We start from the raw sequence: 14,885 nt of genomic DNA on the forward strand, positions 1-14,885 counted from the left end.
TCCTTACAGGCCAAAGTAACTGCCGAGTCACGTTCTAGTTCTAGCTCTAGCATAAATAGCCTTCCAGCCGATACAGTGGTTAATCCCACATTGCCAATCAGCAATGCAGTGGTGAAGAATGGCAACAATCACAATGGAAATGAAAGCAACCCTGTGGTATGTATTTCCGTGTTCATTTATGTAGAATATCGTACAAGTTACAAGGTATAGCGTTCGCGTAAAATATAGATATAGCCAAGGCTTGAAAAATACTTCAGCGATGTTAGAGTTAGGTTTAGGGTTAGAAGCAAAGTAGTATATACGTCCTTTTTTTAACAACAACCAAAGAAAAAATCTTTCATTTTCTCAAAATTAACCCCAAACAGGACCTAACTCCCTATCTTAATATTTAATTATTAACGTGAACTCCAATTTTCTGATTAAAATCCTATCCCAGTATTTTATAAAAAAGAAAGTTGGCTATACCTACAAATCAGTGACTCAGTTTTCCTAATCTAAGTTATTGTCTCTTCTATAGTTGCATTCTCCACTGATATCCTCAATGACAGCGAAAAGCCCGTTGCGTGAACAGCAACAGCCCACAACTGTTAGCAATATAAGCAGTAATCCCAAGAACAATCCCACAGGTGAGCCATTGCACAGCGACATTTGGAATGTGTAGCAGTTAGTCTTGAATGTGTAGACTTGATACCACATTTTAGTGAAGCGTAGATATTTTAAATACCATATGCATATAACGAATAACAAAAGTTGACCTACTAACAAAAGCTTAATAAAGCACAATAAAGTTTTATTTACAAGTCAGGTGCACTGCAATATTCATTTTGTAATGACAAGGGTGGAATATGTTTTGTCTATTATTATCTTGCAGGATTTATAAATATTTCTTTCTAGATTTGAATGCATCTCAGAGATCATTGGACATTGATATTTTAGTGTTTAGTGATTAGTTTGTTCTTGTTCCAAAAGAATATAGTTCTATGTTTGTAGGCGTTGGGTCTTTGATTAGCCTTGCCCGCAAAGTATTGCCAATTCGGGGATGGTGAGTTCGATTCTTTGCCGGTCTGGATGTTTTCGGGAGGTTAACTTTTTCAGCTTTTTGGGCATAGTGTATCCATCATTGATACTTGCCACACAATAAACATGTATTTATGCAATTGGCGGGCATAGAAAAGCTTTCAATTAATAACTGTGAAGCTGCTAATTGAACACTTAGTTGAAAAGTAGGTCAAGTTCGAGTTGGATTGAAAAGCCATCGAAGAAGAAGAATAAGCATGAAGGAGTTTACAAACTTAATATTTGTTCGATGCGCATGCAGAATAAGCAGCAATAGTAAACATGTTTTTTGCTTGGTATAACTTGACTCTGCTCTCCAAACTTGTTTTCATATTTCATGTTCGCCCCTGTCTAAAGTGCGACCAACCCGGTCCCACTTTTGCTTCACAGGTTCAATTGTTTCCACCTCGAATTATTTACCGCAGGCATCGGTTGATTAACAACTATGTAGCCGTTGAGTGTTCTCCACTGATACACACTTTTTATCACATATTGCATCAATAAATCGGATTTTGGTGCGTTGCTGCCAGATTTTGGATTGGTTTGAGAGGGAATAAGCTGCGATAATATGATTGTGCTATCGCTGAGAAAATTAAACATAGGATATCCGTTTGGCAGGGAGTTGTCCGTGTAGCTAAAGCCTATCCACGTTAAATTTCGGACACTTGGATAATGTTCATATGATTTGTCGCCATTTCATGAATTTGAAGAGATCCCAGTACATTATTTCCGTGCGCATTACTTGAGAGTAGACGTTATGGAGGAAGACGTCGATAGAAGCAAAATAAGAATAGGTCCAAACTGCATCTGGATACGTGTTGTGGTATATTGGGAAAACATTCTGCTTTTAATGTTGATTGGATAGACACTTTGTATGGACAATCGACAAGAAATGTTATGGCTCATGAGATGAGCTGTTAACTATTAGCACTACGATACATTTTTCTATTGAAGTGTGTCGAGCAGTACAAACCCTCCATTAGGTCCCGGGGAAGGATTTTGAGAACATTTTCCCTATAATCTGTTGAAGTCTAAATGCCTTGTAGAATAATATGGAATAATTATTGCTGGTAAGAGCCATTGTATTACGTTTTCACTTCAAGTTCTATGATGTAGTTACTCTAATTGATGTCGTGCTTTCCTGTCTATAATATCAGTGTTTGATGAAATAGTTATGTTACTGCATTTCTCAAAATGCTCTATGTCTGTAAAAGGACAATTACTAGAATGCCATTTTCCGGAGTAAATATTTTAAGAATGCATTATCTTTTAGTTGATTTATAAAAATTACAACACCTATGATTGCATCTGTAAATTAAAAACGATTTTAATAAAACGTTCAAGACAAGACATTCATCTATCTCTCAAACTTATTTAGTTAGATGTTTTTCACGTAGTGCTATTGTTTTATGTATGTCGTAGTAGTTCTTTAGTTGAATCGATAATGAAGAAATAATCCAGCAAATGGCATTCCAATGAGTTTTTCTCGAGAAATGTGATATGAGGAAATTGATTGATAATTAACACTTCTTCCAATGGTATTGTTGGTCTTACTTTTTGCATCATAAGCAATAACAAGAGACGAAGTGGAGCTATACCGCCATTGCATTTTATTATGCGTACAAACACTTACATTTTTACTAGTGAAAGCTATGTGTGGTATTTATGAGAAGGGTAATGCATAATGCACAAATCTGGTCCTAACAACTCTAAACCAAAGATTGCATGTGAGTAACACTAAATTTCATATTTAATACATGTTTTGTGTGTCTATTGTATTTAATATTGTTTAAAACTCACGTATTGTTCCTTGAATGTTACTTTCCTTAATGTGTGTACATATTATTTGCCTTTGTTTTTTGCCTCTTTTGATTGTGTTTCTTTATTTGTTTCAATTATAGATACAGTATTGCTGATTAAATCTCAAAATCTCATCGCAAACAGCAGCAGTAACCTTGACAATAGTAATAATAACAATAGCAATTACAGTAACAATAACATTAGTTGCAACAACAACAACAACAAAGTGTCCACCCTGATCAATAATAGTTATAATCACTCCGGAAAATTGTTCAAACAACAAACCGACGATCATGTTACTGCATCGATACTGTCTCACAAAACGATGGATTACGTTCGACGGAATAGCTATGGTGACTTAAGTATGTTTGATTGTTTTATATTATTTATTATGATTAATTCCTATTTTTCAACTTCCCATAATTTATTAGTCATTAATTGTGTCTTTTTAGTTAAAAAAGTGTTTTACCCTCACTCAGATAGTTACTTGGTTGTTGTCTCTCACAAATGTTTGCGCTAGAAAATGAATATATTTTTTTTTATTAATTATTAGCATGGCTTAGTACGAAATGTTCCTAAAGTTTGATATTCCAGTGCAAAATGTTCTCAAAATTCAGTATGGTAATACACTAGGGTAACTTCGACCGCCATGTGCACAGTAATTTTTGTAATTGAGCGAGCGCTGATTGGTGAACTTTTGTCTAGGTTTATTTGTTTAATTACGATGTATGTGAATGAGAAGGAGGATTTTACCCCTATTTTTCCATTCCAATTTTTAATTGCAACGAAAACTAAAAAAACTAAAACATATAAATGTTTTGAGATTTTTTGTACTTTCTCTATTATTATCTTTGAGGCATTCGCATATTGGTCAACATAGAAAATATTTAGCAGTAAATAACTTATTCATCAGATTTGGCGTTAGAGTGTTCTTTTCATATTCCCACTGAATAATCCTTTTGTTTTATTTTTTCTGTATAGGTGACCGGAAGGACCCGCTGAATGCGCTTGTCAAAAACGGAGGGTCGAAACGCAACGCGTTGCTAAAGTGGTGTCAAAATAAGAGTGTCGGCTACCGGAATATAGACATAACAAATTTCAGTTCCTCTTGGAATGATGGCCTCGCGCTGTGTGCAATTATGCACTCGTATCTGCCTGACCGCATTCCCTATGATAGACTGAGTCCAAACGATAAGCGACGCAATTTTAGCCTAGCATTCGCAGCGGCCGAAAGCGTTGGCATACCGACATCTTTGGTAGGAATTCGTTTTACCCACAATGTATAAGCCTTATTGCCTTTGTTCTTCATTTTTCCTCAGAGTATCGACGATATGTGTCAGCTGGAGCGACCAGACTGGCAGCAAGTGATGGGGTACGTGACGGCAATCTATAAACATTTCGAGACATGAGTTCTGAAATAGCTAGATGTGTAAGTAACAAGCAGGCAATTACTATTTTGTATGACTTCCAGTTTCACGCATATGTGTTTATTTTAATCGCGTTACTATACCGTTATTTATTACAAAGCTTACATAGCTGCAGAGCGTTGTTGATAATTACCTGATCATAACTCGTAATACAATACAATTTTGACAATATGAATTTACTGTCTAGTTTGTTTTCTATTCGAAAGAAAATTTTTCCTTCACATTTGCAAATTTTACTTACATTATTAATTATTATTCATTTATTTTTGTATTCTTAAATTGAGCCCAAAATTGTCTGCCAAAAACTGGTTTATCGCCAATCACGTGGTATTGTATTAAAACTCTTAAAAATCCAGCAGCTCTTAATCTGGGGCACATGTATAGCAGGGTGGGGGTTATGGTCATTTTTTCAAATCAATGCTTTTTCGAAACTATTCTGGGTCCCAAATAACTGCAGAATTTGGGCACGATTAATTTCTTCCTCGCTTTCCGCATCGCGTTTGAAGTTTGTATGGAAATTAGTGTAGGAATTCAATCAATACAATCATATAGTACACGTATCACGGTAGAGTAACATTAAACTTTATATTCATTTTATTCATTAAAAATATTGAGTTTTAACAACACTAAAAGCTGATAGGGTAATATGAGCACTAGGTTGGCTCAAATTAGTATGAGAAAAACTTTTTTTCAATTTTTTTGATGGGCCGCCCTCTTATTCGGTTCTATTTGATGCCTTGATGCTCTAGACAAAATTTCAGCCAAATCGGTCAACGTTTGGGCGGTGCTAAACTCGTTGGAAGTTTATATGCAAAAATGTATGCAGAAATATCCAAAAACAGTAAATTGCTCTTGGACGGCACAACTTACGATGAAGAACCATGATACTCATTCATATCTTGAAAAAATTAATACAGAATGTTATGCAGAAAACCGCGAGAAGATTAGAGTTAGCCCGGCTAAGTTATTAGCATTTCTCTGAAGTGGCGTTTGAGCAAATTTCGTTTCTTTTACCTTTGAAAAGAAATAAATTCACCCCTACAACACTCTAGTAAAATGCTAATATCTTTGCCAAATAAACTTTAATCTTCTCGCGGTTTTCAGCATAACATTCTATATTTAATTCTACAAAAACTGAATGAGTATCATGGTTCTTGATTGTAAATTGTGCTGTCCAACTGCAAATCACTATTTTTCGATGTTTCTGCATACATTTTTTCACATAAACTTCCAACGAGTTTAGCACCGCCCAAACGTTGACCGATTTGGCTGAAATTTTGTCCAGAGCATCAAATAGAACCAAATAAGAGGGCGGCTCATCAAAAAATTTGAAAAGGTGTTTTTTGAGCCACCCTAATGAGCACCCCATCGGGGTAAAATGACCAGTTGTTGTTTTATTACAAATTAAGAGAGTTTCTGATTTCAGTTTTTTCCAAACGCCATTCCGATTAAATTAAAATATTTTTAGATTCATATCACACGAATCACGTTAGGGGTGATCGGGGCAATATTGGCCACCTAAGGAAATCGTTCCAAAAAACGCTGAAAAGCTAAAAAAAATCACAATTCAAATGTAGTTGACTTATACTAGGGAGTGTTACCTTTCATATTATGTCGATGAATGAAAAAATGCGTTTGGAAATTGTTGGAATGCAATTTTGAATATGTATTGATTTCAATATGTGTTCCCCACTATACGGGGCAATATGAGCCACCATGTGGGGCAGTATGGGCCACCCATACAAAAGGTTTTTTTTATGGGAGAGAAAAGTGTCTTAATATGGAAGAATGTGATATGCCTACAACAGTTTAAAGTATTCCATACCAAATAAAATTAATAAACCGCACACCAGCGGACAGGACCGATTTGCCACTCTTCACCGTTCGAACAGCCACATTTCAATTGGTCAATAGTATTTTTTTCTGTTCCGATCGCAGTAATGCGGTGTTGTAATTTATCCGTAATGAATCTAACATAGATGATAATATTCTTGTATTCGGCAACTAAAATTTAAACTTGCTCGCATATTGAGGCCTAATATCTTGCTCTGTTCAGGTATGCCCATATTGCCCCCATGGTTTTGCAAAACAAAAGTTTTATGATAAATTCAGATTTGTATCAATACAAACATGTGTACACAATATTCAATTATAATAGATCTTTTGATTGTGCTGCATTTTTGACCTGTATTTTAATTAGTTTTGTGGCAAAACCTTATTTATAAACTTCAAATCTTATAATAATGTTGCCTTTGCAGCCAAAATTTTCATTTTCAAGTGTATTTTTATGTTCGAATTGAATTTAATGCGGTTTTCACGTTGAGGCATATGTGGAGCATTCTCTTGAAGATCATATGGCTTTTACATGATAAAACTTGTCAATAAGCTCAAAATGAGAGTTGCTCATATTGCCCCGTATGTTCATATTGCCCCTACTGCCCCTATATTTACGAAATTTTTAAGTCATCTGCATTTATGAATTAACGAGTTGACCATCATCAGTTCACCCAATCAAGTTCTTTGTTGAATCCTTTCGCTTTTGCCATTGTTGTGGTGGCGTTTGAGGTCGCAAGCTGAGGGTGTCGTCTACATTCTGTTTTGGTATTGAACTGATGCGAGATACGATTTTTTTTAAACTAATTTTATTTGCTAATTATCTAATACATGCATTCATCTCACTTAGACTCTAAGTGTTCCGTGTTTTTTTAACACTATCATCCTTATTTGCTATGTTACATGTTTAGTTATTATGATTACATTTCAATTGCCTCTGGCAGTTAGTATTTATCCTCTGGTTGAATTGAACCATTGGAATCACGGAGGCAACTTCAGAATTTTCATTTTTTTCAAAAGTTTGTAAAAGTAAATCAAAAGTTTGTTCTTAAAACAAAGTTTTAATTTTCTGTTTATAAGTGGATCCACTTAATATATTTGTTACATTTGGCTTGAATGCCTTCAATGTGATTTTTAAAAGTTAATTTTTTATCTAGCCGAAGGTTAGCTTTGCTAGACCAATTAATTAGAACCCCATTCATAGTGACAATATGTCTGCTAGAAGGTTTCAAATAAGAACATCTCGGCTTATGAAGAATTATAAGCAGAGTTTTGGAAGCATTCGGGGAAATTTTCCATTTTTGCAAGTAAGTGGGGAAAATATCTAAACTTTTTTGCAATCTACTACAATTGGCACGAAGGCTTCGCCCTTTGGCTGAAAGGCCCGTGTCATGGAGACCTGCTCTAACAGGTAATCTATCAGATTTCGAATTCTGGTAGTTTACCTGCAGTGAGCGATCTGATAAATAATTTTGGATCAGTTTAATAATGTACAGAGGAACTAAAATTCATCAATTTTACAATCAAACCTTCATGCCAAACAATGTACAATGCTTTCTCTATATCAAGAAAAGTAATTCCAGTCGAATATCCTTCAGATTTGTAGAGTCGAATTAAATTTGTAACTCTTAATAACTGATGAGTGGTTGAATGCCCGTGGTGAAAACCAAATTGCTCATCAGCAAAAACAGAATTGTCATTAATATGAATCATCATTCTATTTAAAATAATCTTTTCAAACATTTTGCTTATTGAAGAAAGCAAACTGATTGGGCGATAACTAGAAGCCTCAGCTGGATGTTTGTCCGGCTTCAAAATTGGAACAACTTTGGTGTTTTCCATTTATATTTATGTATGCCAATTGAAAACATTTGTGAAATAGGTAAATTAATCAAAAAGGATAAAGAGGTCTCAGGAAGTTTTTTGATAAGTATGTAGAAAATACCATCATCACCCGGGGGTTTTATATTTTTGAATTTTCTAGTAATAGATCTCACTTCATCCAAATTAGTTCCCAACGAAGGGTCAAAAACATTCTCTTGATTGGGAATGTCTTCGAAGCTCCGTGTAACCTGATACTCGATTGGACTATAGTGAAACCTAGACTAAAATTATGGGTACTCTCAAACTGCTGAGCAAGTTTTTGAGCCTTTTCGCAATTTGTTAATAAAATTTTATTTCCCTCTTTAAGCGCTGGAATTGACTTTTGAGGTTTTTCAAGAATTTTTGATAATTTCCAAAAGGGTTTCGAACTGGGATCCAACCTCGAGACATTATTCTCAAAGTTGGTATTTCTCAGATTAGCGAAACGTTTTTTAATTTCATTTTGCAAATCTCGCCAAATAACTTTCAATGCGGGATCGCGAGTTCTTTGGTATTGCCTTCGCCTCACATTTTAAGGACGGATCAGTAGCTGAAGATCGTCGTCATTAATAATGGAGTTGAATTTAATTTCACATTTAGGAATTGCAATGCCTCTGGCTTCGACAATTAAATATGTAAAAAATACGAGAGCATTATCAATATCACTTTTGGTATAGAGAGGAATATCAACATCAAAATTCCTATCGATACACGTTTTATATAAATCCCAATCAGCTTTATGGTAATTAAAAGTAGAGCTGATTGGATTATTAACCTTTCCGTCCCCGACGTCTGTTTTTAAGGGCTTTCAAAAATCTAAACAGCTGTAAAAATCGCATTTCTTGGCCGATTCATTCGCAACAAGTTGCATTCCATCCGGATGGATCCCAATTTTTGATTTATACTAGGCTATGCACAGTACGATTCCAGAATTATTTAAGGTTCCGTTCTGACCCCAACTTGTTGTTGTCCCCAGAATAAGTGGCCATTTACAAATTTAAGTCAAAACAGGTCGTGCGACACCTCAAACTTCATGATTTCACAAAGCTATGATGGGAATGATATTTTTAGGGTTCTTGGTCTACTCTGACTTAATCTGGCCACATTGGTCACAATCCGGGGACCTACGGAATGGCCATTTTCTAAATTGATTCAAAATAGGTCGTGCGACACCTCAAACTTCATGATTTTACAAAGCAATGATGGAAATGATATGTTCAGGGTTCCTGGCCCACTCGGATTCAATCCGGCCACATCGGTCACAATCCGGGGACTTACGGAATGGCCACAGACAAACAGACATAACACATTGAACACTTGCTCGTCAATATCATCGTCGTGCAAACACTAACGACATCTGTTGATTTCAGTTAGTTGGGCAAATCACGAACCAGATGGCGGTAGTGAGCAAACGTCAAACTCGAGCAAATCCAATGCGCGCCACGAGTGGTCGATTGGCCAACTAATGATTTTTTTTAAATTAACCAGTAAATCAGTGAACGATGGCTTCGGAAAATTTACGAGTGTTATGTCTGTTTGTCTGTGGGATGGTCATTTTCTAAATTTATTCAAAATTTGAATCAATTTAGAAAATGGCCATCCGTGGGTCCCTGGATTGTGACCGATGTAATCGGATTGAATCCGAGTGGACAAGGAACCCGAAAAAATCATTCCAATCATTGCTTTGTAAAATCATGAAGTTTGAGGTGTCGCACGACCTATTTTGAATCGATTTAGAAAATGGCCATTCCTTGGGTCCCTGGATTATGACCGAGTTGGCCAGATCGAATCCGAGTAGGTCAGGAACTCTAAAAATATCATTCCCATCATTGCTTTGTGCAATCATAAAGCTGCGACACCTCAAACTTCATGATTTTACAAAGCAATGATGGAAATGATGTTTTTAGGGTTCCTGGCCCACTCGGATTCAATCCCACGGACCCACGGAATGGCCATTTTCTAAATCGATTCAAAATAGGTCGTGCGACACCTCAAACTTTATAATATCACAAAGCAATGATAGGAATGATATTTTCAGGGTTCCTTGCCCACTCTAAACAAATCCTCTCTGAAACAATATTTATTATAAAATAGGCAGAAAAAACAATATGCAAGCTTTCTCCAGGTATTCCTTCGACAATTGCTCCAGACATTCCATTAGGAATTCTATCATCTTTAGGAATGCCTCCATCAACTTCTTCGGCAATGCCTTCAGGAATTCAACCATCAATTTTGCCGGGAATTGATCCAAAAATTCCACCATTATTTACTCCAAGAAATCCTCCACCAACTCCTTTATAAGTTCTGCAGATAGATAGTTCTTTCGTGGTGTTTCTCATAAAAAAATCTGAAAAATTGCACCGTGGAATTCCTAAGAATATTCCGTGGAAATTCCGTAGAATGGCCAGTAAGCATTCCTGAGAATTTCGCGAAAAATCTTCGAATTTCTTGTGTAAATTCCATACAATTTTCCGTGAAAGTTTTGAATAATTTCTTGTGAAAATCACAAAGAATTTCCCCAGCAATTCCACCGAAAATTTATACAGAAATAATACCGGAAATCCTACAGGGGTTCCTCTGAAAATTCTTTCGGGAGTTTTTTCAGAAATTCCTCCGGAAGTTCTTTCGAGAATTCCTCCGAGAGTTCCTCCGGGAATTCCACAGGCAATTCATCCGGGTGTTTATCCAGGAATTCCTCCGGGAGTTCCACCAGTAGCTCTTCCAGGAAATCATTCAGGATTTTTTCAGGAAATCATTTAGGCCTTCTTCAGAAATTTAGCTGGAAATTCCTCCCAAAGTTCTTCCGATAGTTTCTCTGGAAGTTGTTCTAGGAATTCTTCTAGGAGTTCCTCCTGAAATTCCTCCGGGAGTTCTTACGGGAGCTCCTTAGGAACTCCTGGAGTAATTTCTGGAGGAACTCCCGGAGGAATTTCTGGAGGAATTTCCGGAAAAATTATCAGAGGAATTTTCAGAGTAACCGGTGGAACTTCTGAAGGAATTTCGTAAAGAACTACAAGAAGAATTTCCGGAGGAAATCCTAAAGGAACTCTCGTAAGAACATCCCGGAGGAATTCCCGGAAAAACTCCCAGAGAAATTCTCCGAGGAACTTCTGGAGCATTTTGTAGATAAATTCCCAAAGAAAGCCTGAATGAATTCCCATAGGTGAAACTCCCGGAGGAATTTTCAGAGGAACAGCCGGTGGAATACCCGGAGTTGAATTTCTAGAGGAACTTCCGAAATCCCATTTCCCGTGAAATTCCTGCCAAATATCCTCCAGGAATTCCCAGTGAAGTTCCTGGAGGGATTCCCGGAGGAACTCTTGGAAAAACTTCTGGAGGAGCTCGCGGAGGAACTCCTACAAGCACTTCCGGAAGAATTCTCACAAGGAAGTCCTGAACTAATTCTTGGAGAAGTTCATGAAGGAATTTCTGAATAAATATCTGAAGGAATTCCCGGAAAAAATACCAGGAGGAATAAATGTAGAAGTTTCCAGATGAAATCCTGAAAGTATTCCCAGATGAATTGCTGAAGAAATGAATTCCCGGAGGTTAGTTCTGAAGAAATTCCTGGAGAAACTCTCAAATTAATATTCGAATGAAATTCTGGAGTAAATTCCTAGTGAAGTCCGGAAAGCATTCTAGGACAATTCCGCGAAAAAAAATACCGGAGAAATTCCTGAAGGAATTCCTGGAGAACTACCTGAAGGAATTCCCGGGAAAATACCTGGAAGAATTTCCGGGGAAATACTTGGACGAATTCCTGGAGAAATTCTTTAAAAAAAATTGGAGGAATTCTTGAAGGATATTCTGAAATAATAACGGGAAGAATTCCAGAATGAAATCCTAGAGGATTTCGCTATTGAATTTATGTAGGTATTCCCGGAAAAACTCCTGAAAGTTATCCTGGAGGAATTAAAGGAAGAGTTTCTGGAGGAATGCCCGGAAAAGTTCCTAGAAGAATTTCCGAAGGAATTTTTTATAGATTTAAAGTGAAATTATGGAGTGGAATCGGAATATTTCCGTCAAAAATTTCTGAAGTAACTTCTAGCTTAATTTTTGGGAAGTTACGTATGTATTTTTGGAGGAACTCTCGAACGTATTCCTGAAGAACATGCCGGAGATTTTTCTGGAAGAATAGCCGAAGAAATGTCTGGAAGGAAAAATTGAAGAAGAAAAGAAATCTTCAAAGAATTTTCTCATGAATTTCATAAAAAAAAAAACAAATTTAGTAAGGGGTTTCTAGATAAGCAGAAATTACAATTATACATGAGAAGGATTTTCGAACGATTTTCAGAGGAATTTGTGGACAACTTTCCGGAGGAATTTAGAAGTTCCCAGGGGAGCTTCTAGAAGGATTTCAAGGAGAATTCTCGAGCCCGAAATTTTTCGAGTTGTTTTGAGCTTTCATATAATATGGGCCCTGATAAATTTTTGGGAATCTTTTGAATTTCAACCACCTATTTCTGAATATGATTGGATTGTGAAGTGCACATGTTTAAGGGAATTCATTTCAGTACCCGTTCAATCTTTCCACCATGTACGGGGGGCGACAGCTTCAACCTGCCCCCCTCTGGCTACACCCTTGTATCATTCCCATCATTGCTTTGTAAAAGTGAAGTTTGAGGTGTCGCACGACCTATTTCGAATCAACTTAGAAAATAGCCATTCTGTAGGTCCCCGGATTGTGACCGATGTGGCCGGATTGAATCCGAGTGGGCCGGGAACCCTGAAAATATCATTCCCATCATTGCTTTGTAAAATCATGAAGTGTGAGGTGTCGCACGACCTATCTTGAATCAATTTAGAAAATGGCCATTCCGTAGGTCCCCGGATTGTGACCGATGTGGCCGGATTGAATCCGATTGTGTCGGAAACCCTGAAAATATCATTCCCATCATTGCTTTGTGAAATCATGAAGTTTGAGGTACTTTGGTGCCTTATTCCATTCCTGTGCCTTGTGCCCTTCCTCACAAAAACAACGACACAGGTTGGTATGGTCTGGGCCCTTACAGTTGTAGGACTTGTGCCCTGTCCTGGGTTTGAATCCAAAGGAGAATGAGAAAATCTCTCACTCATCATGTCTGTATACACTCTCAAATCTTTTATCGTTGTTCGTTATCTATCGAGAGCGATTTCTGCAAACCCTGGCCCCGACTCTAAGCACCGATAGCACCTGTCCACTGAAGGCGACTGAAGTTTGCTTACTGGACATAATGACCAGACGATCTTCAACTTCCCTCGGTCCATTACCATTTTGGCTTCCGCAACTGGTAACCTAAGGTAGGCTACATGCGTGCGAAAGGGGCCGCCTCTTAGGCGTCACTTCCACCCCCAACGACGTCACCCCGTCGCCGTCCCCCAAGACCTCTTGAACTAGCTTCCTGTAGTCCGTCCCACTGGCTTGCGCCCTGAATTTCAGAACCAAGATAATTTTACCGATCTTGGTGCGTCTGACGCTCCGAACGTCCCAGCGCCAAAAGCATTTCGGCCGCCCGCATATATTTCTGGACTTCAGCGTACTTATCCTTAGCAGTTTTCACCAACAAGGCCTCACCTCTATCCTTTCTTTGCGGAACGAGATGCGTTCGACTTCCGCTTTGCCCTACTGACCAGCTGCCAGGGATTTTCGTTCCCTTGTGCCGATGGCACCGGCCGGATGGTTCCTCTTTTGCGGCCCAGAGACTTGCGTCTGGTGTGTGTGTGTATCTTTCGCCTTTTTGGGCCGAGAAGTCGTCTTTTCGGGTCGACGTCCGTCGGGCTCCTTCGCACCCTGATCTGCTCCGTCCAGACGACGTTTGGCCTTTATGAGCGCACGTCTTTTGTCATTGCTTTGAGCGCCTTCGCCGCATTGCTGTCTGAGCCGTTTCGAGTTTCTGAGGCGTTTCTTCATTGGCCGTTGTGGCGAAATCAATCGCCTCTTGGGCCATAGTCGCTCCTCCAAGGAAGGAGAAGGCATCGGTTATGGCATCTTTGTCGGCTTTTTCTTTTCCCACCATCCGCCTGATATACGCATCCTGTTCTGACTCGAACAGCCTGACGGAGCATTCGAAGGTTTTGTTTTAGTTCCTTACTGCGATGTTCTGCCTCGCCCTCGCGAACTCGATGATATCATCGAGTTGCTCGGCGACTACCCGCATCCCGGATAATGGCGCGCCGAGCGTGCTGATAGGGCTATACCCCATCACTGCTGGGGAGACTCTGGTGCTGCTAGTTATACCCTAGAAAAGATATTTTAGTTCAAATAATCGTTCCAATAATTATTTATTTATGTTGTTTAACACCAACAGACAACATGTGTCCCAATGATGTATACTGCCGTGAATCGCATATCTGTACCATCTTTGCTGGGTTTCCTATTCATATGGGACAAATATGCGATTCACGGCAGTATACTAAACTAAAACTAAAGTACAGTTTAGATGACGAAATACACACATACAATTCGAAATTGTCAAAATATAAAATATGTGATCTAAAGTTATTCAAGAATTCCCGCGTCGATTACCGCGGCCAGCAAAAACTCTATAGAAGTTCCGTCGAAGTTTGTCACGGCACGGGTCAAATGGAAATCAAAAACTGATGCCACTCTGTTGAATACACCTTGTAAACCATGAATGGCACTCCATGATCCATAATTAGTACGGCGATGAGAGAGTCGTAGCATTGAATTATTACGCAACGGCCGGGGTTGCAAGTTTATATTTATTTCCTGCAAGATTGTTTCACAATCCGTCCTTCCTTGCAGCATGTCGGCTACGGTCAATGCTCGGCAAACATCTCTACGGATATGCAGGGGTTGTAGATCAATCAGCTGGCAACGGCTTTCGTAGTCAGGTAAACGATGGGGGTCCCTCAAAGGTAGCCCTCTGAGAGCAAAACGAAGGAAGCGACGCTGGACTGATTCGA

At 38.3% G+C, this 14,885-nt stretch overlaps 1 protein-coding gene across 10 annotated transcripts in view; it reads left to right on the forward strand.

The window, feature by feature from the left end:
* LOC134223307 (cytospin-A) overlaps window positions 1-4,458 on the forward strand; it is a 130,371-nt gene extending 125,913 nt beyond the window's left edge. For 9 of the 10 annotated variants that reach the window (XM_062702456.1, XM_062702466.1, XM_062702458.1 and 6 more), the window contains 5 exons: window positions 10-156; window positions 518-626; window positions 2,958-3,218; window positions 3,838-4,112; window positions 4,176-4,458. In XM_062702456.1, the coding sequence (XP_062558440.1) occupies window positions 10-156; window positions 518-626; window positions 2,958-3,218; window positions 3,838-4,112; window positions 4,176-4,265 (882 nt within the window). In that variant the 3' untranslated portion in view covers window positions 4,266-4,458. The remainder of the gene's footprint in view (window positions 1-9; window positions 157-517; window positions 627-2,957; window positions 3,219-3,837; window positions 4,113-4,175) is intronic. The other variant, XM_062702457.1, reaches the window with a different exon arrangement.
* Window positions 4,459-14,885: the final 10,427 nt, after the last annotated feature.

The sequence above is a fragment of the Armigeres subalbatus genome, chromosome 3 (assembly GCF_024139115.2).
Source record: "Armigeres subalbatus isolate Guangzhou_Male chromosome 3, GZ_Asu_2, whole genome shotgun sequence".
Taxonomy (NCBI): Eukaryota; Metazoa; Arthropoda; class Insecta; order Diptera; family Culicidae; genus Armigeres; species Armigeres subalbatus.